Source organism: Ranitomeya imitator, chromosome 7 (assembly GCF_032444005.1).
Source record: "Ranitomeya imitator isolate aRanImi1 chromosome 7, aRanImi1.pri, whole genome shotgun sequence".
NCBI classification, from domain to species: domain Eukaryota; kingdom Metazoa; phylum Chordata; class Amphibia; order Anura; family Dendrobatidae; genus Ranitomeya; species Ranitomeya imitator.
In genome coordinates this window covers 3,724,526-3,751,697 of record NC_091288.1, presented here as the reverse complement: position 1 = coordinate 3,751,697, position 27,172 = coordinate 3,724,526, and the positions used below count along the sequence as shown (strand labels likewise).

The 27,172-nt window shown below is 50.6% G+C and overlaps 1 protein-coding gene across 1 annotated transcript in view; it reads right to left on the bottom strand.

Moving 5' to 3' along the window:
- CFAP221 (cilia and flagella associated protein 221) overlaps positions 1-27,172 on the bottom strand; it is a 204,972-nt gene that overhangs the window by 59,350 nt on the left and 118,450 nt on the right. The window contains exons 12-22 of the mRNA XM_069732565.1: positions 24,371-24,452; positions 24,103-24,192; positions 23,139-23,237; positions 22,972-23,065; positions 22,809-22,897; positions 22,225-22,305; positions 12,621-12,728; positions 12,160-12,339; positions 387-515; positions 215-306; positions 16-108 (exon numbers count right to left, since the gene is read on the bottom strand). Of these exons, the coding sequence (XP_069588666.1) occupies positions 16-108; positions 215-306; positions 387-515; positions 12,160-12,339; positions 12,621-12,728; positions 22,225-22,305; positions 22,809-22,897; positions 22,972-23,065; positions 23,139-23,237; positions 24,103-24,192; positions 24,371-24,452 (1,137 nt within the window). The remainder of the gene's footprint in view (positions 1-15; positions 109-214; positions 307-386; positions 516-12,159; positions 12,340-12,620; positions 12,729-22,224; positions 22,306-22,808; positions 22,898-22,971; positions 23,066-23,138; positions 23,238-24,102; positions 24,193-24,370; positions 24,453-27,172) is intronic.

Below are 27,172 nucleotides of genomic sequence, written 5' to 3'. Positions count from 1 at the left end.
GTGAATGGAGCTCACCTCATCACAATGCTCTCCTTGTCCTCAGCCGGTAAGCTGCTGTGAGCTGGGGGCCCGCTGACGGGCAGGAGCTCCCTGCAGAACGGGTCACACCTGAGGGTGACAGTGATAGAGACTGGTTACTACCGGGGGCAGCACAAGTGGACCCCTACATTCCTGCTCAAACAGCTGCATCACATAATCCTGGCCATGTACTCACCTGCGGGGTCTGCAGACATCTGGCACATGGAAGGCAGTTAACAGGTAGACTTCTGGGAACCTCTTCAAGGTCGGGACCCCTCTTATAAGCCCCTACAAATACAAGGGGTGGTATTGTTCAGTAATGGACCCCTGACTTCAGCAGAAGACACCCAACCATGCCCGCTCTCTACCTTCCTGGCTGGGCCCCCTGTGGCCTCCGGCGGGGGTAAGTACTTGGGCAGTGGGCACAGGTGGCATTCCAGGTCAATGTCAGAGTACGCCAGGGATCTCTTGAAGGCCATCAGTCCTGGAGCCGGGGTCTACAAGGCAAGAAGGGGAAAAGGCAAAGTGAAAGGGAGAAAGGCCCAAGCCCAGTGCCATCCAATGCATCCTGAAGGCATCTCACAGCTGAGGGTATGTCACCATGTGTCAGGGCAGCACACTTGTCTGTGCCAGGCTGGTAGGGGTCCTCTGTCCACAACCCCTCTCCAATACAGAACAAGCCCAGGTTTGAGGTCGGGCTCGCATCACCATTTCGTCATACAAGCACAACATTCCTCTGCTGTTTGGACGGGGGTGACCGATGATGTAAGAGCTGACAACAGCGAGCCAACGGATAACAGCTGCAGCGTTAAGAAGGGCAAAAGCCAGGAGGAATTAACGGAATAATCTCCAGGAAATGACAAAACGAAGCAAGGCAGAAAAGTTCATTAGACAGAATCTGAGCCCCAAAGTCAAAGGCCCCTAAAATTAATATGCAGTTGTCCATTTTGGGCGGTTTTGTGTGAAATTATGTCCAATTTGCCTTTTTTTGTCTTCTTTTTGTGTTATTCTAATACACATAACGGAAATAAACCTGTGTATAACAAAGCATGTGGAATTGCAATAATTTTCTGGGAGAAATACTTTATTTTTGGAACAATTTCAAGGGTGCCAACACTTTCGTCCATGACGATATAATATATAAACAGGGGTCTCACCTCACATATAAAAACACATAAGTCTTCCCCTTCCCCTATATAGTACAGAAGGGTCTATTATTATGGTCACAGAAAACATTAAAATCCATAAAAACACTCTAGTGAGGGGGCACTCACTCCCCCAGAATTGTCAGAAAGAGTTGGCATTCTAAGTCTCTTTGAAATAGAATTGCCCAGTTGACATATGGAAAATTACATATAGTTAGGCGGTGAGGAAAACAATTAACATAGGAAAAGTTAACCATTCAAGTTCTCTTTGAAGCCAAGACTCCCTGGGGTGATCAAACAATTAAGGCAGGATTCCTATTGTGCCCTCCAGGATGAGCTTCCTTTAATCAAAACATCTACAATAGACAGGCTCAAGTGGAAAGTTATGAATATTTGGGTTTTTGTAGATCCGATAATGATGAGACATGCAATTTCAAGTTCAAGACTAATAGGGGAAGAGCAGCGTACTGGATTCTAATATTAATTACTACATCTCCCATGGGGCTCAACAAAAGGTCTGATTTAATTTTGTATTATTGTGAGAGTTTGTTCTCTCATGGTTTATTTGTATATCCATTGTTTTGTGTTATATTTGTTTAGTCACTTGTGTGACTTTTTCATAGTTTGTTTTATTCGTACACACATGTAGGCTAAAAAATTAGCCAGACTGGGCTTACATATAGTTGTGTGATCTCAGGTGAAGATTTAAGCAGTGATTAAGTACCACAAAGGTCAGAAACGCATTGCCTTCTCTTTCTATGGTTTCCTTCTATGCCTCATGGAGCAGTGCTGTGTGAACAGCTCCTGATTTTTTCTTTATTGGAATAAACATCTTTCCTTATGGAAGAAGTGAGTGCTGGTCTCTTCCTGAACTTTCCGCAGACCGTGCACTAAGCAGGTGAGCTAAACTACTACTTTTTTCTATTCTCCTATTGACTTCGGGCATCGTCACAGAATCTTGAGTGATCATTGATCTCAGTAGGTTGAAGTCCTTTACTACCTTCAGTTTGTCACCGTCCACCTCAGATGAGTCCCAGAGGTACATGGAAGATAAATCTTTATCTTCTTTGTGTTGCGTAGCAGTCCCATGTTCGAGCTTCCCATCTTGACTCTCTATAGCAGTGTTCCCCCACTCCAGCCCTCATGAGCCACCAACAGGTCATGTTTTCAGGCTTTCCTTAGTATTGCCCAGGTGAAAATTGCATCACCTTCACAGGCAATAATTCCATCACCTGTGAAATACTAAGGAAAGCCTGAAAACATGACCTGTTGGTGGCTCTTGAGGACCGGAGTTGGGAACACTGCTCTATAGTAAGTCATTCATTCCATCTAATCTTGCTGCTATCTATTACGCATGTGGTTGTGGAACAACTGTGCCACGGTCTGGGGAGAGCCTGAAGGGGGGTAACTAAACAACCAACTGGTTCTTCACTAGTGCTCCTGATGGTATGGTTACACTTTGACCTAGGTGTACGCCAGGTACCACTCCAGGACAGACCCCGGAATCGCAGCAGCTGACCCCATAAGAGGTGTTGGGAAACAGGGAGGGACTCGAAGAGTCAGGACAGCCAGGAATTGGATAGTAGGAGGATAGATAGTATAGAAATGGTAGACAGGGCGGGAACTGGAACACCAAAACAGATGGGGCTTGTTAAAGGAACACAGGACCTGGTTCAGACTAGATGGATGAGCGAGGCGGTAACAGGTGCTGACCAGGCAGGTCAGGATCAGGACTGGGTATAGGCAGGATGGGATCAGGAGCAGGTTCATACAGGACAGACTGGATCAGGATTAGGAGGACGGGCAGGATCAGGTACTGACAGGGTGGACAAAATCAGAATCAGGGAGAACAGGTACAGGGACTGTCAGGAAAATTTGAATTATTTACCATTGTTCTAGGGACACAACCAGAGCTGGCGTACTGCTCCTCCCACCATTTGTTTCTGTAGGACCAAATCCTACATATAACACCTCTCACTCTCTTTGAATTTAAACCCCCCCCCTTCAGGCAAATGGTCAGCTTGGAATGCGGAGTTTTATTGCCTGCCAGGGCTAGCAGAGCTGAATGCGTTTTTCCCTCCAAAAAACTCTGTCTTCTAAGCAAAACACACAAAGTCAAATTCAATAATACACATTAATCCCAGAAACATGAAAATTAGATTTCCAGGATCTGGGCACTTGGAGTTACGCATAGCAGCGTTTTGTGGCATTTATGGCCATCAGAAACCTGGGAAATTAATTTCTGTCCGCCCGCAATTCCCAGACCCATAACCAGTAGGCGGATTCTAATCATGGCAGACAAGATGGTGCTGGCAGTGGCCGAACTGGACGTACAGGTAAAAGACAGTTCTCATAAGAAAACTGTCCCCAACAAAGCGCCTCTCCTGATCTCCAGTCAAGAACGAGTTCATGAATGGGGAGCCACTGAAGACCCTGGAGAAGTGGATGAGACAGACTAGGGAGCACATAGAAGGCGATATTCTCTGTGTACAGCATTTCTATCCGGAGCTCTGCTTGCTTGTTGACTACTTAAATGACTTTGAATGGGGCTCTACCATCGACAGATGACAGCAAAAATGAATTCTAGAGGCGCTGAATGAGGATCTGGTAACTATCTACCAATGCTTGCTGCATGAAGTTCCCTGCCACACCAGAATCCAGATACTGTCTCAACGAATCGGGAACAAACTCGGAACCTATACATGTCACAGATACGATCAGAGTAGCCTTCCCTACCGACCCTAGGCTTGGGAGTTTTCCGACTTCTTGGGACAGGTGCGGATGAGATGTCCTGTGCCTCCACAATAAAAGCACAAGCCCTTGGCTCGACAGATCTCCTGTCGTTCTTTGGCTTTACATCGTCGACCTGTATAGGCTCAAATGAGATCGCGGCCATGGAGGACTGAGGGGCTTCTGGAATTATGGAGCCAGACAAAGAGGTTTTCTCTCACGCGCCGTCTCTCTGGAGCGCTCTTAGAATCTGAGGTCAATGTGAATGACCAGGGAAATTAGGTCATGCAGAGTAGTGGGAATATCTCGACCTGCCAGCTCTCCCTTTATCTTACCGCAAGATCCATGCCAGAATGCAGCAACTAATGCCTTGTTGTTCCAGCCGAGTTCAGAAGCCAGGGGGCGGACACATTGGCCTACAGTCAGACTTGCCTTGCGCAGTCTGAGTAGAGATGATGAAGCAGAGGTAACTCGGTCCAGCTTGTTGAAGAATTTGCAGAACTCCTCCAGGAAGGCCTACAGATCCGAGAAGACAGGGTCTCTTCTCTCCAACAAAGGGTTGAGCCACGCCAGGGCCTCTCCTCCAAGATGGGACAATAGGAATGCCACCTTCACCAGATCAGAGGAAAACTGGTGAGCCAGCAGTTCAAAATGCAGGGAGCACAGGTTAATTAACTATCACCTTTGTTAGGGATCCATCACGTCAAAATGAGGTGGAGCAGACAGACGGGGTCCAGGATCTGGAGCATGATATGCGGACTGAATAGTCACTGCCATGGTTGCAGCAGTTTCGACCAGACAGGATGCAGCCGCTGATGTCAGAGCGTCCAGGTGGGTGTTCACTGTTCGCAGATATGACAATATCATATCTTGCTGGTCTCTGACAGGTTGGAATAGCTCTGGGATTGGAGGGGTGTCACGATATGGTATGAAATATCATAAGTAGTTCTCTAGCCTGTGTGGGCTAAGCCCCCCTTCTTGGAGCAACAGTTTGTAGCTGCAAATTCCTGGCTTTCCTTCTCTGAGAGTATGGGGGAAGAGAGGTTTTATTGCTCTGGGGTCGTAAATTCCAGGCTCAGAGGAAAGTCCCTCACCCCTCCCACATTCTCTAGTTCAAACTGGAAAAGTGGCTCCAAGATTCAGGAAAGATTCTTTGTTTAGTTTTTGTTAGATATTAGGCAAACGATTTAAGCTAGAAATACGAAAATATATATTTTTATTCTCACTCGGTGTATCTACACAACCCGCGAAACACGAGCTTCTAACTCCATCTGGTAAAGAAGTAGGGATTTCTCTGGAAATATGTATCCCAGATAGGACATATTTGATCTCATTAGAATGCCCACGTTAATCTGAGATGAATGATGAGTTTGGTCTGACTCTGACATGTTTTGTAGTGAAGTTATAGAAATCAGAGAGAATAGTTTAAAGTTTAGGCAGAATGTAGAGAGAGGAGGGTCTGGATAAGCCAGCCTTTCTGTGATGTCACAGCCTTAATGTTTTAAGTGTCTGGCAGGCTCTGAGGAGTCACTTTCTGCTAGATTTCTTCCTGACTTCTTGTCCTCTCCTGAAGCCAGCAGCATCCCATGGACTGGGATATATGGAAACTGCCCTAGCCTGATTGCCTGCAATGCGTTGAACATGTGAGCGATACTTTTTTTCTCATTTAATCCCTGTTTATTTCATAATTACCCTTATACGTATTTGCAATTGTCTCATTTGTGACTTCTTTATAAAATATTTTTTCATAAAGCACTGCCTAATTAATTTCAATGGAATATACTATTATATATTAGTTCGTTCATCCATGCTCTAAACTTACCCAGTCTTCTGAAGTGAAATACGCTACTGTTACTGTTGAGTTGGGTTAGCTTCGGACCCGTTTAATCGAAGCTGGTGGCAGCGAAAGTGTGCAGACTGTTGAGCGATGCTGAAGCGACTGCGGGGTTAATAATTATTGTTCCTGCCTGTGTGGGAGTAGTTATCGCGTCTCTGCAGCGTGCCCAATAGCCAGTACATAGCAGGCAGCCTTTCTGGCGACTAATTACCCAGGGTGCAGTACCTAATCTGACCTGAGAGAAAGGGGGGCGCCAGAGAGCTGCAAGTGTTAAGTGGAACTGTAAGCGGGATATACATAAATCCCTGCAGTTTGTGGTATATTGAAAGCAGTGGGATACCTAGAATAAGCCCCTGCTGTAAGCTAAGAGGTCAATAGCCTTGTGTGTGTTTTTTTTCATCACATCGTGGAGTGGAGGGATAACTAAGATAAGCCCCCTGCACATGTGATAGCCGTCTGTTGGCCTAAAGTCACCTCAATCCGTGACGTAGGGGTGACGGTCACGGTGTGAATCCTGACCCATTGGTGACAGCTGTCAGGGGGAATCGTGACAAGGGGTATGAGAGTCAGCAGGTTCCATGGCCTTAGTTAACTGATACACATGTGGTTGTGGAACAAGTGTGCCACGGACCAAGAAGAGCCTTGATGGGCGTATCTAAGTGACCACCTAGTTCTTCAATATATTCCCTGATAGAGTGGTTAGACTTGGACCCAGGAGAACGCCAGGTACTTCTCAAGGACAGAGCCCTGAACAGCAGCAGCTGACACCCTGAGAAGTGTTGGGAAGCAGGGATGGACTAAGAGAATCAGGATAGACTGGAACTGGATAGCAGGAGGATGGATAGTACAAGGCTGGTAGACAGGGTGGGAACTCTAACAGAGGAACAGACGGGGCAGCTTACAGGAATCCAGGACAGCCAGGAATTGGATAGCAGGAGGATGGATAGTATAGAAATGGTAGACAGGGCGGGAACTGGAACACCAAAACAGATGGGGCTTGTTAAAGAAACACAGGACCTGGTTCAGACTAGACAGATAAGGGAGGCGGTAAAAGATGCGGACCAGGCAGGTCAGGATCAGGGCTGGGTATAGGCAGGATGGGATCAGGATCAGGACAGGCAGGATCAGGTACAGACAGGATGGACAGGATCAGAAACAGGGAACACGGGTACAGGGATCTTACTACTTAGATGAACATGAAAAGCACTAATGGACTAGAGTTGCCAAGGCACCTCCCTATAGGGGAGGGAGCCTTAAATACCTGATGTCTCCCAGCCATTGGCTGGGGACATTTTCAGAATGTGCACACTGCCCCTTTGAGAAGCAGGAAGTGTGCATGCCATAAGCACACTACCAGCAGACCGGCGGGTGTAGGTCCTGGAATGAAGCAGACGCTACTAGGACTGGAGCAGCGTGGGAGGGTAAGTGAACACCAAGGGGTGTCCCTTCCGAGAGGAGGAAAGTGATTTGTGCAGGGGCACCGGCGCTGTTCTTAAACTATCAATGTTGGATCATCCGTGTATTTAAGGTGGTTGATTATTGGTCCAACAATTTTGATTCTTTCTTCTTTTTCGGCGAGTCCAGCCTTCCTGACAATAGCGTCTGCATATAGATTGAGGAGAAATGGAGACAGGATGCCGCCTCGCTCTCCTCTAAACCATGTCGTGTCACCGTGCTCCATTCAGACTGTTGCTTCTTGGTCAATGTAAAGGTCACTAATGAGACTGATCAGATGGTTCGGCACACCCATGTCCTTCATGGTATCCAAAGTTTCTGGTGATCAACACAGTCAAAGGATTTGCTGCAGTCAATGAAGTAGACGTCAATCTCCTTGTTGTATTCTTTGGCCTTTTCCATTATGCATCTAATGTTACCAATCACTTCTCTTGTTCCTCAGCTTTTTCTGAATCCTGCTTCTTCCTCCGGCAGCTCTTTTTCAGTAAGGCTGTAGCTGTCTTTGAAGGATCTTCAGTAGAGTTTTGCCGGCACAAGGCATGAACGCAATAGTCCGATAGTTTCCACAGTCGGTAGCATCTCCCTTCTCTGGAATTGCAATATACCCGCATCTTGTACAGTCCTTGCTCCGTTTACCAGTTATCGAGATCTGTTGACACAGGCGTGTGATTACATCAGCTGCGCCTTCAGAAGACTGCTAGCTCTGTTGAAATATTGTCACATCCAGTTTCTTTGTTGTTTGACAAAAGCTTTATCGCAGCAGCAACTTGACTTTCAGGATGTTCGGCTTCATCATCTGAAGAGTCCGTTTCTTCCCGTATCACTGAGTCGTTCTTGTAGAGAAGCTCCGTGTCCTCTTCCATTGTTCCTTGATCTGTTCTGGTTCAGTTAGTTTGTTCCCGTTGGCGTCTTTCCACATTCCCACTGTTGGTTGAAACTTTCATCGTATCTCTATGATCTTTCTGTACGCCTTCCTGGTCTTGCCCCTCAGATGTTCACTTTCTATCTCTGTACATATCTTTTGGTAATAAAGTTCTTTGTCTGCTCAAATGGCTCTCTTTAGTCTTTTACTCTTCCTCTGATGTTGCCTGCATCCTGCTTCTTACCCTTTGCTTTTGCCATTTGTCTGTCTTTGATGCTCTCTAGGGTCTCTTCTGTTAACCATGGTTGGGGGGGGGGTGTCTTATGCTTCTTGTTTATTGTCTTTCTGGCTTCTTCAATAATATTAGTCTTTATATGTGTCCACAATTCCTCAGGCTTTCTTTCATCTGTATCCAGTGCTATAATCGGTTGTGCAGACCATTCCAAAAATCTTAAGGTATGCTGCTCAAATCGAAGTTGGAAACGACCTGTTGTCAAGTCCGTTTGTGCAGCTTGACTCTAATCTTTGCTGTCAAAAGTTCATGATCAGTTCCACAGTCGGCTCCTGGCCTTGTTTTCACGGTAATGATCGAAGGTCTCACCCCCCCATATATAATACACAGGGGTCTCATCTCCCCCATATATCATACACAGGGGTCTCACCCCCCATATATAATACACAGGGGTCTCACCCCCCATATATAATACACAGGGGTCTCACCCCCCATATATAATACACAGGGGTCTCATCCCCCATATATAATACACAGGGGTCTCACCCCCCATATATAATACACAGGAGTCCATCCCCCCATATATAATACACAGGGGTCTCATCCCCCATATATAATACACAGGGGTCTCACCCCCCATATATAATACACAGGGGTCTCACCCCCATATATCATACACAGAGGTCTCACCCCCCATATATCATACACAGGGGTCTCATCCCCCATATATCATACACAGGGGTCTCACCCCCCATATATAATGCACAGGGGTCTCACCCCCCATATACTGTGTCATACACAGGGGTCTCATCCCCCCATATAAAATACACAGGGGTCTCACCCTCCATATATAATACACAGGAGTCTCACCCTCCATATATAATACACAGGGGTCTCATCCCCCATATATAATACACAGGGGTCTCATCCCCCCATATAAAATACACAGGGGTCTCATCCCCCCATATAAAATACACAGGGGTCTCACCCTCCATATATCATACACAGGTGTCTCACCCCCCCCCTTGTGGTGAAATATGTGTATATATATCTATCTATATGTGTGTAGGGACATATGTCTAGGGTTATATGTGTGACTAGTGATAATACAGCCACCAAAAGAGTCAGAAAAATTCAAATTAAGTAAAGCAAATAACTCTTAATTTTCTACGATGATGTAGATAAAACATCAAGTGTATTACGTTCAATTAAAACCATGACACAACTACAACCAGATATACACAAAAATAACACACAACCGTGCGCTGTAGATTGCCCTGTTATTAGCACCTATATACAAATCCTGCCTATCAGCGGAGGTCGGCACCCTACACATACAAACGAGATTGGCGCCCCCGCTCACCGTCGGCTGACCCCGTGACTCCTACTATAACCCCTGTTAAAAGGTGTCACAGATGCCTCGTCATATATTCCACCGGAAAAAAAGATAGGCAGGATAACAAAAAGGCTACTTATTATGTATATATATATATGTGGATACACATATATCTTAGCCTTTGGTGTGTGCCAGGGTGCTCGTGCTAAAAACCTCAGCTCACTACCTCTGACTCCTACTGCTGTGCACCTGCCTGTCAGTGGAGGTTGGCACCCTACTTGTCGGCGGATATGGCCCCCCACTCACCGGTGGCTGACCCTCAGATTCCCTGTAACTGAGCTGATGATAATTCACAGATTAACAAATTGCAAGTAGCCACACATATGTATAGTCAAAACGGCAGTGCCAGGAAAATAGCATTAGTCAGTTCTATCTACAGCTGAACATTGCATGGCATATCACAGATAATAGCAGAGGGTGAGACCAGATACTTATCAACGCGTTTCACCTCAGCGGATCATCAGGAGGCCATGATATGTAGATGCTGCATGGAATCCTACTTGAACTCCTTATATACATGTGTCCAGGCAAGAGGGCGTGTATCTGGGCGGTACTATTGTGGAGACACTAGAGGCCGGGTCCGAGACACCATTTTGTTGAAGCTCAGACTATGATAACCTCAATGGTTTTTTCCAATCCATATACCAGTGGTAACCCCCCATATAATGGACACATGGGTAATTGTGGAATACCTCCACATCATTAGATATAGGTGCCACATGACATACATCACATGCCTGACCTGCCCACTTCATCAGGAAGTTGTACCAGCGTGTATTACAACCTCAATCCTTAATGCTCTGCATATCACTGACGTCACAATATGCGCCGCCATTGCCGAACAGCACATCAGTGCGATGCCGTCACCACGAGCCAGCCGCGCATCATTACGCATGTCAGGATGGCGCGCACACCACTGCGCATGACACCAATAATACAGACTAGTGATAATGTAACATCTGTCCTGAAGGCAAGTCGCACCTAGGAGTTAATAGGTACTTCCTTGGGACTAGTAGAAATTCTGTCTCCAGATCTCACCAGGAGGTCTAGCTAGGGCCGAGAAGAAAAACAACATTTGGCACCTTCTAGCGCATGGAGGGGAGATACTAATTGCGGCCTGAGGTGATCTATTCCTGAGAACCTTTTCACAAGAGAAAATAATATATTCATTGGGGGCGTGGCCGTGGCCCAATCAAACAGGCAGCAGTTATGATATTAACCTGGCAGGCCAGTCTAGAAACCTGACCTCCAGACTAAAGTTATAAATTTAGGCTGCAGACAGAGAATTGTGTTCACATGATGGGGGCAGCCTGAGAAGCTGGTGTGATCAAATCTACATTCGTCCTACCCTCAGAGAGCAGAAAGCAAACTACCAGTTAGATGATTTCTGTAAGTTTCTCCTTCTTATTTTGATACTGCTTTGCATAAGTTGTATGTCTTTTTATTATCATATTTTTATACCTTTTTCTTATTGTAAGCATTGAACCTTTTGTTATTAAAGTATAAAACTTTAACAAGTTGAACCTTGAATGTTTAAAAGGAATCCATAGCCTAAGGTGTGTGAGCCTTATGAGTGATAGACATATTTTTATTAGTATTATTATTTCCGGGACTCATCGCCCGTGTATTCGATGAGTGGTGGCAGCGTGTATGAGCGGGTGTGTGGCCTGGGTCGGTGTGTGATTTATGCTCAAATTACAGCATAGGACAGAGGTTGAATGCTGGACTGAGAGTGAGGAGATAGATTAACCCTTGCAGGCACAACCCCAAGTCACGTGTGAGAGCAGGCACGTGATGAATAAGTGACACCACGGAAAAGGGATCCGTGACACCCCCCCTATATAATACATAGGGGTCTCACCCCCCATATATAATACACAGGGCTCCATCCCCCCATATATAATACACAGGGGTCTCACTCCCCATATATAATACACAGGGGTCTCACCCCCCATATATAATACACAGGGGTCTTATCCCCCCATATAAAATACACAGGAGTCTCCTATATAAAATACACAGGGGTCTCACCCCCCATATATCATACACAGGTGTCTCACTCCCCCCATATATCACACAGGGGTGTTATCCACCCATATATAATACACAGGGGTCTCACCCCCCCATATATCATACACAGGGGTCTCACCCCCCATATCATAAACAGGGGTCTCACCTCCCCATATATAATACACAGGGCTCCATCCCCCATATATAATACACAGGGGTCTCATCCCCCCATATATAATACACAGGGGTCTCATCCCCCCATATATAATACACAGGGGTCTCACCCCCCAAATATTACACAGAAGCCCCCCAGCGTCGTGTGTATATATGTCTTCCTCCCCTGCATGTGTAATAAGTCATCCCCTTTCTCAGGCTGGTGTGCAGGGATGTGCGGACCCCCAGCTGCAGCGACACGGACCTCCTAATGCAACTCATCTGCCCCCCACTTTCTGACATTATGGGGCATGTACTCACAAATACATGCATCGGATGGAAATCTGGGGGGTTCAGCAACATCTCTGGGGGTCTCAGCAGCAGCGTTCGACATCCAACCTTTTCCTCTTCTAGTTTTCCGTGAGAGTGGGCGCTCCATGTGTGTTCCCGAACCGCAGTGGGGTCAAGAGGCGGTGGGGTCATCTCCGGCATCAGCTCATCCTGCGGAGACACCAATTGTATCATGTACCCACTGCACAGCCAAGGACTACAACACCCAGCAGGGCCAGATAGTGAGAGTCCCAGACCTACACTACAACACCCAGCAGGGCCAGATAATGAGAGTACCAGACCTGCACTACAACACCCAGCAGGGACAGATAATGAGAGTACCAGACCTGGACTACAACATCCAGCAGGGACAGATAATGAGAGTACCAGATCTGCACTACAACACCCAGCAGGTCCAGGGGTTACTCATGGGGGTGGTCTGCTGACCTTACCTCAGCCCCGCTCCTCAGTGGTCTCGCTAGATGAGGGGTTAGGTACATGGCCGCCGCCCCGCGCCTCCTCACCGGCTCATACGCCATCTGCCTGAAGTGTTGGGGAACCTGAGAAAGAAAATAATATGACAAATAATATGAACGTCCCTCCCCCTCCTCGGTCCCTTCCTCATCCCCTCCTCGGTCCCTTCCTCATCCCCTCCTCGTTCCCCTCCTCAGTCCCTTCCTCATCCTCGGTCCCCTCCTCGTCCCCCTCCTCGGCCCCTCCTCGGTCCCTTCCTTGTCCCCCTCCTCAGTCCCTTCCTCATCCTCGGTCCCCTCCTCGGTCCTCTCCTCGGTCCCTTCCTTGTCCCCCTCCTCGTTCCCTTCCTCGTCCCCCTCCTCGTTTCCTTCCTCGTCCCCCTCCTCGGTCCCTTCCTCGTCCCCCTCCTCGGTCCCTTTCTTGTCCTCCTCCTCGGTCCCTTCCTTGGTCCCCCTCCTCGTTCCCTTCCTCGTCCCCCTCCTCGGTCCCTTCCTCGTTCCCCTCTTCGTTCCCTTCCTCATCCCCCTCCTCGGTCCCTTCCTCATCCTCGGTCCCTTCCTCATCCTCGGTCCCCTCCTCGTCTCCCTCCTCGTTCCCTTCCTCATCCCCCTCCTCGGTCCCTTCCTTGTCCCCCTCCTCGTTCCCTTCCTCGTCCCCCTCCTCGGTCCCTTCCTAGTCCCCCTCCTCGGTATCTTCCTCGGTCCCTTCCTCATCCCCCTCCTCGGTCCCTTCCTCGTCCCTCTCCTCGGTCTCTTCCTCGGTCCCTTCCTCGTCCCCCTCCTCGTCCCCTTCCTCGTCCCCCTCCTTGTTCCCTTCCTCGGTCCCTTCCTCGTCCCCCTCCTCGTCCCCTTCCTCGGTCCCTTCCTCGGTCCCTTACTCGTCCCTTCCTCGTCCCCCTCCTCGGTCTCTTCTTCGGTCCCTTCCTCGTCCCCCTCCTCAGTCCCTTCCTCGTCCCCTCCTCGTCCCTCTCCTCGGTCCCTTCCTCCTCCTACTCCTTGGTCCCTTCCTTGTCCCCTCCTCGGTCCCTTCCTCATCCTCGGTCCCTTCCTCGGCCCCCTTCTCGGTCCCTTCCTCACCCCCCTCCTCGGTCCCTTCCTCATCCTCAGTCCCTTCCTCATCCCCTTCCTCGGTCCCTTCCTCATCCTCGGACCCTTACTCATCCTCGGTCCCGTCCTCATCCTCGGACCCTTCCTCGTCCCCTCCTCATCCCCCTCCTCGGACCCTTACTCATCCTCGGTCCCGTCCTCATCCTCGGACCCTTCCTCATCCTCGGTCCCTTCCTCATCCTCGTCCCCCTCCTCGGTCACTTCCTTTTCATTAAGATGGTGCGCACCATAAAGTAAAGATATCTTTATTGTAGCGCCCCCAACACAATACCTGCACGGTGGTCCGCACCCCGCACCTGCAACAGAAGGTGAGGTCATTTCTCACTGACATCACTTCCCATTGTGATCTCCCTCACGAGAGTACACAGTGCAGTGGAGTCCACAGCGCACCACAGACGTTAAATCAGACACGGTGGAGCCCACAGCGCACCACGGACGTCACTTCAGACACGGTGGAGCCCACAGCGCACCACGGACGTCACTTCAGACACGGTGGAGCCCACAGCGCACCACGGACGTCACTTCAAACACGGTGGAGCCCACAGCGCACCACGGATATCACTTCAGACACGATCAAGCCCACATCGCACCACGGACGTCACTTCAGACACGGTGGAGCCCACAGCGCACCACGGACGTCACTTCAGACATGGTGGAGCCAACGGCGCACCACGGACGTCATTTCAGACACGGTGGAGCCCACAGCGCACCACAGACGTCACTTCAGACACGGTGGAGCCCACAGTGCACCACGGATATCACTTCAGACACGGTGGAGCCCACAGAGCACCACGGATATCATTTCAGACACGGTGGAGCCCACGGCGCACCACGGACGTCATTTCAGACACGGTGGAGCCCACAGCGCACCACAGACGTCACTTCAGACACGGTGGAGCCCACAGTGCACCACGGATATCACTTCAGACACGGTGGAGCCCACAGAGCACCACGGATATCATTTCAGACACGGTGGAGCCCACGGCGCACCACGGACGTCATTTCAGACACGGTGGAGCCCACAGCGCACCACAGACGTCACTTCAGACACGGTGGAGCCCACAGTGCACCACGGATATCACTTCAGACACGGTGGAGCCCACAGAGCACCACGGATATCATTTCAGACACGGTGGAGCCCACGGCGCACCACGGACGTCATTTCAGACACGGTGGAGCCCACAGCGCACCACAGACGTCACTTCAGACACGGTGGAGCCCACAGTGCACCACGGATATCACTTCAGACACGGTGGAGCCCACAGAGCACCACGGATATCACTTCAGACACGGTGGAGCCCACGGCGCACCACGGACATCATTTCAGACACGGTGGAGTTTACAGCGCACCACAGACGTCACTTCAGACACGGTGGAGCCCACTATGCACCACGGACGTCACTGTAGACATTGTGAAGCCCACGCCAAACCACGGACATCACTTCAGACATGGTGGAGCCCACAGGGCACCACGGACGTCACTTTAAAAACGGTGGAGCCCACAGTGCTCCACGAACATCACTTCAGACACGGTGGAGCCCACAGCGCACCACAGACGTCACTTCAGACACGGTGGAGCCCACAGCGCACAACAGACGTCACTTCAGACACAGTGGAACCCACAGCGCACCACTGATATCACTTCAGAGCCGGTGGAGCCCACAGGGCACCACGGACCTCACTTCAGACACGGTGGAGCTCACAGCTCACCACGGACGTCACTTAAGACACGGCGGAGCCCACAGCACACCACGGACGTCACTTCAGACACGGTGGAGCCCACAGAGCACCACGGACCTCACTTCAGACACGGTGGAGCCCACAGTGCACCACGGACGTCACTTCAGACATGGTGGAGCCCACAGTGCACCACGGATATCACTTCAGACACGGTGGAGCCCGCAGCACACCACAGACGTCACTTCAGACATGGTGGAGCCCACAGCGCACCACGGACGTCACTTCAGACACAGTGGAGCCCTCAGAGCACCACGGTTATCACTTCAGACACGGTGGAGCCCACGGCGCACCATGGACGTCATTTCAGACACGGTGGAGTCCACAGCGCACCACAGACGTTACTTCAGACACTGTGGAACCCAGAGCGCACCATGGACGTCACTTCAGACACGGTGGAGCCCACTCTGCACCACGGACGTCACTGTAGACACAGTGAAGCCCACGCCAAACCACGGACATCACTTCAGACATGGTGGAGCCCACAGGGCACCACGGACGTCACTTTAGACACGGTGGAGCCCACAGCGCACCACAGACGTCACTTCAGACACGGTGGAGCCCACAGAGCACCACTGATATCACTTCAGACCCGCTGGAGCCCACAGGGCACCACGGACCTCACTTCAGACACGGTGGAGCTCACAGCTCACCACGGACGTCACTTAAGACACGGCGGAGCCCAGAGCACACCACGGACGTCACTTCAGACACGGTGGAGCCCACAGAGCACCACGGACCTCACTTCAGACACGGTGGAGCCCACAGCACACCACAGACGTCACTTCAGACATGGTGGAGCCCACAGCGCACCACGGACGTCACTTCAGACACAGTGGAGCCCTCAGAGCACCACGGTTATCACTTCAGACACGGTGGAGCCCACGGCGCACCATGGACGTCATTTCAGACACGGTGGAGTCCACAGCGCACCACAGACGTTACTTCAGACACTGTGGAACCCAGAGCGCACCATGGACGTCACTTCAGACACGGTGGAGCCCACTCTGCACCACGGACGTCACTGTAGACACAGTGAAGCCCACGCCAAACCACGGACATCACTTCAGACATGGTGGAGCCCACAGGGCACCACGGACGTCACTTTAGACACGGTGGTGCCTACAGTGCACCACGGACGTCACTTCAGACACGGTGGAGCCCACAGCGCACCACAGACGTCACTTCAGACACGGTGGAGCCCACAGAGCACCACTGATATCACTTCAGACCCGGTGGAGCCCACAGGGCACCACGGCCCTCACTTCAGACACGGTGGAGCTCACAGCTCATCACGGACGTCACTTAAGACACGGTGGAGCCCACAGCACACCACGGACGTCACTTCAGACACGGTGGAGCCCACAGTGCACCACGGACGTCACTTCAGACATGGTGGAGCCCACAGTGCACCACGGATATCACTTCAGACACGGTGGAGCCCGCAGCACACCACAGACGTCACTTCAGACATGGTGGAGCCCACAGCGCACCACAGACGTCACTTCAGACACGGTGGAGCCCACTGTGCACCACAGACGTCACTTTAGACACTATGAAGCCCACGCCAAACCACGGACGTCACTTCAGACATGGTGGAGCCCACAGTGCACCACAGACGTCACTTCAGGCGCGGTGAAGCCCACGCCAAACCAGAGACGTCACTTCAGACATGGTGGAGAACAGCACACCACAGACCTCACTGCAGACACGGTAGAGTCCACAGCGCACCACGGACGTCACGGTGGAGCACATGGCGCACCACGGATGTCACTTCAGACACATAGGAAGCACACGCCACATCACGGACGTCACTTCAGGGTAGGTGGAGAACATGCCACACCACGGACTTCACTTCAAACACATGGAGCCCACGGCGCACCACGGACACTTCAGGAGTGGAGCACACGCTTCACCCCTGACATCACAAGACTGTGAGTGGTGTTTAGCCTGTGTGTGCTCACTATGAGGCACTGAGGGGATCATATATGAGGGTCGGGCATACTGAATCCGCTGGAGTGCATTGTGATTACAGCCACGCCTGTGGTTACAATGCAAAATCAAAGACAGAATGGATTTGGTCAAACTATTTGATCAGGTCAGATTTTAGATCTTGATCAAGTTAAGTTTGGGTGCGTCAGTGTTTGGTTTACAAGCAGCAGAGCAGGAGGCTTTGTGTATGACGGGTCTGTGTGAGTCTGAACTCTGGCCAGAGAAGGCAATGCTACTGATGCACCCACCAGTGATACGGTGGTGCAGGCGCCCACGGTAACAGACTGATACTGACTGATACGGATACTCCGGCTGCGAACCGGAGGATGAAAGGTCTGGTTTTATTTTGAGAGTTTTGAAAATAAAGACGTTTAAATTTAACTTTACGTGGGTCATGGTCACTGCCTCATTGCCGCAAGGACACGAAAGCCGCTGCCTTACATATGGTGGAGAATGTGGGTAGTATGAATTGAGGCACACCACAAAGCACGCTGAATGTCTGTAATTAAGACTCCAACACTACAGCCTCGGCCTGCCAATATAATGGAGGAGATACTGAAACAGTTGGTCCTCAACCAGCACCAACAGCAGTGCCAGCAGCAGATGAACAACCTGATACTGCATCAGATTACGGCCCTGCGAGAGACGCCCTCATGGCCGATCCTGGTTCGCCATGAGGTACGGGATAACGTCCAGTCAGCATTGAGAAAGTTGGGTCCAGACGATGATGTGGAAGCCTGTTATGATAAGGTAATTCAGTACCACAATGGACATAGAGGTCAGAGCACATACAGTGACCTGACAATAACCCAAAAACATTGAACGAGCTCTGAGACGTGGGAACTCTGCTGACCGCAATCCCTAATCCTCTCCAACCACACTAGAGGCAGCCGTGGATTGCGCCTAACGCTCCCTATGCAACTCGGCACAGCCTGAGAAACTAGCTAGCCTGAAGATAGAAAATAAGCCTACCTTGCCTCAGAGAAATACCCCAAAGGAAAAGGCAGCCCCCACATATAATGACTGTGAGTTAAGATGAAAAGACAAACGTAGAGATGAAATAGATTTAGCAAAGTGAGGCCCGACTTTCTGAACAGAGCGAGGATAGGAAAGGTAACTTTGCGGTCAACACAAAACCCTACAAAAACCACGCAAAGGGGGCAAAAAGACCCTCCGTACCGAACTAACGGCACGGAGGTACACCCTCTGCGTCCCAGAGCTTCCAGCAAGCAGAAAAAAACAAATACACAAGCTGGACAGAAAAAAACAGCAAACAAAATAGCAAAGCAGAACTTAGCTATGCAGAGCAGCAGGCCACAGGAACGATCCAGGAGGAAACAGGTCCAATACTAGAACATTGACTGGAGGCCAGGATCAAAGCACTAGGTGGAGTTAAATAGAGCAGCACCTAACGACTTCACCACGTCACCTGAGGAAGGAAACTCAGAAACCGCAGTACCACTTTCCTCCACCAACGGAAGCTCACAGAGAGAATCAGCCGAAGTACCACTTGTGACCACAGGAGGGAGCTCTGCCACAGAATTCACAACAGAAGCCTTCCTCACAGTCTTTGAATGCACAGTGGAGCGGGCGAGCCTGCCAACTTCCCAGTGCGCTGAAGTAGTGGCCCCATTCCTAATGGGAGATGCCCAGAAGGCCTACTTTTACCTCCATTGGGATGATGCCCAGAACTATGGGAAACCTCACCCACCACAAACTACCGGAGTCCATTAGTACCTCTACCCATTACAGAGGTACCTTTTGAGTGGGTTGCTATTGATATGGTGGGGCCAAATCATATAATCCGCCTGGGGCCACCAACATATATTCGTTGTAGTAGATTACGCCACTCGGTACCCAGAGGCAATTCCACTTCAATACACCTCAGCTAAACTTATCTGGCGGGAGCTGTTTGCCATGTTCTGCCACCTTGGGCTACTTAAGGAGATCCTTACGGATCAGAGGTCTTCTTTTATGTCCAAGGTGAGAAAGGAACTGTGTAAATTGCTCCAAAAAAAACTACTTATGCATGTTGGTGAACCATACACAGACCAATGGTCTAGTGGAAAAGTTGAACAAAACCCTAAAATTTATGCAAAAAAAAAGTAGTCTGCAAGGATGGGAGGGATTGGAACATGTTAGTGCACTATTTAATGTTTGACTTCCAGGAGACACGTAGTCTTCAACAGCATTTTCTCCATTCAAGCTTTTATATGGTAAACATCCCCGGGGCCTGGAGGATGAAGCCAACGAGACGTGGAAACATGAGCCCATAAAAGCGTAACAGAACATGCAGCGAGTGTGCAGGACTGGATCACAGCAGTGATGCTTTAGTAAAGGAACATCTAGTGGATGCCCAGCAGCACAGAGCCGAGCGGTATACTAGAAAGGTCAGATCCTGTAAACAAGGGCATCGGGTGTTAGTCTTAGTGCCCACCGCAGGAAGCTCAGGGCCAAGTGGCTGTATGAAGTCTGGGAAAAGGTTGGGGAGGTGAATTACAGAGTATACCAGCCCGGGAAGACGAAACCCAAACAACTGTATCATATAAATCTGGTAAAAGCGTGGAAGGACCGGGAGTGCATGATTATGGATGCAACGACCCTCCGACACCGGCCTGGGAGGAGGCCGAGAGAGAGGTAAAGAGGAGCGATGCTCTCTCTAAACAGGAGCGACTAGAGGAAATTAGTGCAGCAGAATACGGACGTATCCTCACAACTACCTGGTCGGACATCTGTGATCCGGCATGACATTGTCACCGAGCCGCAGGTAAGGGTGTAAATGAAACGGTAACGTGTGCCAGAAGCCCGGAGACAAGCCATCGCGGGTGAGGCAAGACAAATGCTCCAGCTAGGAGTAATTGAGGAATCCCGGAGTGAGTGGGCCATCCCCACTGGACTAATCCCAAAGTTGGACGGGTCGTTATGGCTCGTGAATGACGTGTCAAAATTTGACCTTTATCCAGTGCCCGGGTGGACAAGATGATTGAGAGACAGGAAAGACCCATTAGTTAGTCACGCTCGATCTGACAGAGTCGGCAAAAGAAAAGACCGCCTTTATAACACCAGATGATCTCTATCACTGTCATCTTGTCTTCTGGGTTACATGTTAAGAAAATTGGTCATGGTTGGGTGGAACCCCCGGATGGATGAAGAGCTCCAATCCATGAAGTTGGCGTTGTGCGGACAGCCATCCTCACCAGCCCCAACTTCAAGAAAGGCTTTATGGCACAAACGGATGCCTCGGAGGTAGGCCTAGGAGAGGTTCTGTCACAAGAGGTGAACAGAGAAGAAGAACACCTGGTCACCTACTTGAAACTCACCCCGGCCGAGAAAAATTATAGCGTAGTGGAGAAGGAGTGCTTGGCCATTGAGTGGGCCTTGCAGTCCCTACGCTCTTATTTGCTTGGGCACCAGTCTCGCTTGGTGACAGACCATTCACCCTTGGTCTGGATGAGAAATGCCGAGAAGAAGAAAGCTCAGATCACCAGATGGTTCCTGTCACTGCAAAATGTAAACTTCTCAGTGCAACATCGAGTGGGGAAGGCGCAAGGACATATGGATGCCCTGTCACAGGCCCCATGTATGGTGACAGGTGTTCAACCCCCCAAGTTTGAATAGAGGGGTGGTGGCTATGTGAGACAGTGAGGGGAATCATATTCGAGGGTTGTTACGTGTCCCCCAGGATGTGCACAGCGTCATACTGAACCCGCTGGAGAGAGCTGTGATTACAGCCACAGCTGTGGTTACAAAGTAAAATAAGGCTAGGTTCACATTGCGTTAGTGCAGTCCATTTAGCGCATACGCTAACGGACTGCGTTAACGCAATGTCCAAAAAGGATCGCGTTTAGCGATTGCGCTAGCGCAGATGCCCGATCTGCACTAGCGAGAACAGACCCAAAAACGCTGCAGACAGCGTTTGAGGTCCGTCACAAAATAACGGCACATCGCTAACGCATGCCAAAAATGGCATGCGTTAGGGATGCGTTACATACATTGCGGTCAATGGGTGCGCTAACGGATCCGTTACATTGCGTTAGTGGCGCTATGTAACGGATCCCGTTAGCGGATACCCACTAACGCAATGTGAACCTAGCCTAAGTGTGGATTTAAAAAAAAAAAACCTGACATGGGCTTTTATTTTTGGAGAGATCTATAGATGGTAGTGGGGCGGATCTCTCCCTCCACTCCAGGTCTTGGGAGTGGCCCATGTCCACGATTCCCATTTAAACATTCAGTTGAGGTCTGGGTGAGTCAGTGTTTGATTTGCAAGCAGTAGAGCAGGAGGTTGTGTGTATGACAGAGAAAGCAAAGCCACTGACCCACCCATGAGTGATACGGTGGTGCTGGCGCCCACGGTAACAACTGATACTGACTGATACACATGCTCTGGCTGCGAACCCGGAGGATGAAAGGTCTGGATTTATTTAGTGAGGTTTGAAAATAAAGACGTTTTGGTTGAACTTTCTTGGGTCACTGCTACATTACCGCACGGACACCGGAGAAACTGCCTTACACCACCTATATTGTGGCCATGCAGGAGACGTCCGCCCCCCATATACGACGCTGTGTTATAGAGGACTCTGGACGAGGATGACATGGAGCCATTATCTGGATGATTGGTGATTTTATAGGGGGTTTATACTATGTCTGTAGTGTCGCCAGCTCGGACCCGCCTTCATCTTGTTCTGGACTGTTGGATTCTAGAAGAGCGACGAGCACGGCGTGGGGGAATGAAGATCTGGATTACCTTTAGGCCATGGTAGAAGAGCTGATGTCTGAGCGGAGCAGCTGCAGGTTGTGGAGGAAGAGACACAAGATGTGCGGCCATCTGCAGGTAGAAGAGATGAGGCAGTTACGGGGATCTCGTCAGCGATATTTCTACTGCTGGGATCAGTCATCGTGTGAATGGCGCCATCTCAGCGCGGTCTCATCAGTCCAGTTTCTTCAGGTCTGATGAGAGGTCGCTACATGGTGCAGTGCTCCTCTGCTGTTACTACACATGACGTGGCCATGGCCACAATTACAGATTTGCGGCAAATCAGCAGCACAAACCCCAGAGTCCACATCAGATTTCTGCAACAGAATCTCGAATTTCTCCATGAGACCGCAGCCTCCGTAGTAAAGGGGCGGCCATCACTCCCACTGAAGGACAAAGGATGGGGCAGGCTAGATTTTCGACTAATGCTTTAATCCAGAGGAGATAATAGGCAGAAGGGTCTCCGGCCACTAATCCCGCACTCTATGGCCACGAGGGCGCTGCTCCCGCCTGAATGGACATAGTGGGGGGTGTAGGGGACAATACTTGGCCGGCCATTACCGGTCTGTACTCACCAACCCACCAGGCTCAGTGGGGTAAGGAGGGAACTCATAGAGCAGGACCCGCGGGGCGGACACAGGGGCAATTTCCTCATGGCTGCTTTCTGCATAGGAGAGATGTCCAGAGTAATAGACGTCTGCAGTGCTCACACCCCCCAGACCCCTGCGCCCATCTTACCAAACGTCCTGCTCCCCTCTGGCACTGAACGGAGGCGCTGCAGCAGTTTCCTCAGGGATCTCAGCCTGCCGTCCACTCTGCCGCGTATGACAACCTGCAGCACACAGACAAGAAGGTGAGGATAGGAAGAGCTGGCGATGAAAATGTCCCCGGACCACCATACTCACTGTGCGGCCCGCCTTCTGGAAGTGGCTCAGGGCCCGGCTTCTGTTAGCCCATAAGTCATTAAGATAGAGGTCAAACATCGGCGTTGGTGGCCTGTGATCCTGGAAAAGACACAAAGGGTTAATGTCACGGTTCACACCGTGCTGCCAACAGTATGTCAGGGATCCCGGGAGGATATCATTATCATCCCCACCACTCACACCAATTTGTCATGAACCGGGGTTGTTTGGTTGCCCCTGGTTCCTTCTGCAGGGGATTTATCTATATCCCACTTCCCAGTTCCGGTTTGGAACTTGCAGCTCTCTGGCGCCCCCTTACCCTCAGGTCAGTCAGGGTACAGCACTTAGAATAATTAGTCACCAGAAAGGCTGCCTGCTATGTACTATATACTTAAAGAGAACACCTCATGTACTAGTAAAAGAAAAACAAAACAAAAGGGGGGATTATAACCTTCATATATGCGCATATACCAATAGAGAAACAATTGAAGGAGCGATTCCCAGTGTAACAATATTTATTAATATAAAATTATTGCAGTGCAAAATACATGATATACAAAAATAATCAAAAGAGTACAATTCAGATGGTACAACCATCTGTGAACCGGTTTCGGCACAAAGAGAAAATATACGGGAACATAACACCACGACCAAATGACCTAATTCAAATAGCACAGGATGCTTCACCAACATGAGCCCATATAAACATGACATGTAAAGCACGTTCTGGCAATTAAGGGGTAATGGTGCAATATGCAAGTCCTCAAAACGTCACTAAAAAAGTCAAATCAAAAGCAGAGTGAGAAGAAGGGGATCTGGTCTGGATGGCCCGCAGCGTGTGTCAGCTCAGCTTTAAGGGACTTAGCAGAGCTCAGTGTGCGTGATAATACTCAATCAAATACCTCATGTTCCTGACAGTTAATATTATAACAGTGTTCAATGTCGCTATAGTTACAGCACCACTTACCTCGGCCACATGGCGCAGTACCCGGCAGCGCACGGCAAGCGACACCGCCCTCCGGTACTCCACATCAAGATCAGGGCTGCCAATCATCGCCTGAAATACACAGAATGAGGGGGTTGTCATACCAGGCCGTAAAGAACAAGACACACAGAGGCCTTTCCATGAGGTGGGGCGAGTGCCCCAAAGGCCTGCATGGGGCATTTCCACCCTGATGTGCACTGCCCGCAGTCGTGGAGCGGAGGATGACCCTGATGTGAAGCTGTGCACTGACCTGAGATTCGGCTCTCTGGTGATCCTCCATTATGAGGCGACGCTGTTTCACAGACATGGGGTCACAACCGAGGTAAACCTGCCTGATAGACAGAGATGAGGAGATGTAGGGCATTGCAGCACTGTGGAGAAGACGGGTAGGAGATAGACAGAGACGAGGAGGAGATGTAGGGTGCTGCAGCACTGTGGGGAGGACAGATAGGGGATAGGCAGAGACGAGGAGGAGATGTAGGGTGCTGCAGCACTGTGGAGAAGACGGGTAGGAGATAGACAGAGACGAGGAGGAGATGTAGGGTGCTGCAGCACTGTGGAGAAGACGGGTAGGAGATAGACAGAGACGAGGAGGAGATGTAGGGTGCTGCAGCACTGTGGAGAAGATGGATAGGAGATAGACAGAGATAAGGAGGAGATGTAGGGTGCTGCAGCACTGTGGAGAAGATGGATAGGAGATAGACAGAGACGAGGAGGAGATGTAGGGCATTGCAGCACTGTGGAGAAGACGGGTAGGAGATAGGCAGAGACGAGGAGGAGATGTAGGGTGCTGCAGCACTGTGGAGAAGACGGGTAGGAGCTAGACAGAGACGAGGAGGAGATGTAGGGTGCTGCAGCACTGTGGAGAAGACGGGTAGGAGATAGACAGACGAAGAGAAGATGTAGGGTGCTGCAGCACTGTGGAGAAGACGGGTAGGAGATAGACAGAGACGAGGAGGAGATGTAGGGTGCTGCAGCACTGTGGAGAAGACGGGTAGGAGATAGACAGAGACGAGGAGGAGATGTAGGGCACTGCAGCACTGTGGAGAAGACGGGTAGGAGATAGACAGAGACGAGGAGGAGATGTAGGGTGCTGCAGCACTGTGGGGAGGACAGATAGGGGATAGGCAGAGACGAGGAGGAGATGTAGGGTGCTGCAGCACTGTGGAGAAGACGGGTAGGAGATAGACAGAGACGAGGAGGAGATGTAGGGTGCTGCAGCACTGTGGAGAGGACAGATAGGGGATAGGCAGAGACGAGGAGGAGATGTAGGGTGCTGCAGCACTGTGGAGAGGACGGATAGGGGATAGGCAGAGACGAGGAGGAGATGTAGGGTGCTGCAGCACTGTGGAGAGGACGGATAGGGGATAGGCAGAGACGAGGAGGAGATGTAGGGTGCTGCAGCACTGTGGAGAGGACGGATAGGGGATAGGCAGAGACGAGGAGGAGATGTAGGGTGCTGCAGCACTGTGGAGAGGACAGATAGGGGATAGGCAGAGACGAGGAGGAGATGTAGGGTGCTGCAGCACTGTGGAGAGGACAGATAGGGGATAGACAGAGACGAGGAGGAGATGTAGGGTGCTACAGCACTGTGGAGAGGACGGATAGGGGATAGGCAGAGACGAGGAGATGTAGGGTGCTGCAGCACTGTGGAGAGGACGGATAGGGGATAGGCAGAGAGAGGAGGAGATGTAGGGTGCTGCAGCACTGTGGAGAAGACGGGTAGGAGATAGAGACGAAGAGAAGATGTAGGGTGCTGCAGAACTGTTGAGAAAACGGATAGGAGATAGACAGAGACGAGGAGGAGATGTGGGGTGCTGCAGAACTGTTGAGAGGACGGATAGGAGATAGACAGAGACGAAGAGAAGATGTAGGGTGCTGCAGCACTGTGGAGAGGACGGATAGGGGATAGGCAGAGACGAGGAGGAGATGTAGGGTGCTGCAGCACTGTGGGGAGGACAGATAGGAGATAGACAGACGAGAAGGAGATGTAGGGTGCTGCAGCACTGTGGAGAGGATGGATAGGAGATAGACAGAGACGAGGAGGAGATGTAGGGTGCTGCAGCACTGTGGGGAGGACAGATAGGAGATAGACAGACGAGGAGGAGATATAGGGTGCTGCAGCACTGTGGAGAGAATGGATAGGAGATAGACAGACGAGGAGGAGATGTAGGGTGCTGCAGCACTGTGGAGAGGACGGATAGGAGATAGACAGACGAGGAGGAGATGTAGGGTGTTGCAGCACTGTGGAGAGAATGGATAGGAGATAGACAGACGAGGAGGAGATGTAGGGTGCTGCAGCACTGTGGAGAGGACGGATAGGAGATAGACAGACGAGGAGGAGATGTAGGGTGCTGCAGCACTGTGGAGAGGACGGATAGGAGATAGACAGAGATGAGGAGGAGATGTAGGGTGCTGCAGCACTGTGGAGAGGACGGATAGGAGATAGACAGAGATGAGGAGATGTAGGGTGCTGCAGCACTGTGGAGAGGACGGATAGGAGATAGACAGAGACGAGGAGGAGATGTAGGGTGCTGCAGCACTGTGGAGAGGACGGATAGGAGATAGACAGAGACGAGGAGGAGATGTAGGGTGCTGCAGCACTGTGGAGAGGACGGATAGGAGATAGACAGAGACGAGGAGGAGATGTAGGGTGCTGCAGCACTGTGGAGAGGACGGATAGGAGATAGACAGAGAGGAGGAGGAGATGTAGGGCATTGCAGCACTGTGGAGAGGACGGATAGGAGATAGACAGAGACGAGAAGGAGATGTAGGGTGCTGCAGCACTGTGGAGAGGACGGATAGGAGATAGACAGACGAGGAGATGTAGGGTGCTGCAGCACTGTGGAGAGGACGGATAGGAGATAGGCAGAGACGAGGAGGAGATGTAGGGTGCTGCAGCACTGTGAAGAGGACGGATAGGAGATAGACAGAAACGAGGAGGAGATGTAGGGTGCTGCAGCACTGTGGAGAGGACGGATAGGAGATAGACAGAGACGAGGAGGAGATGTAGGGTGCTGCAGCACTGTGCAGAAGACGGGTAGGAGATAGA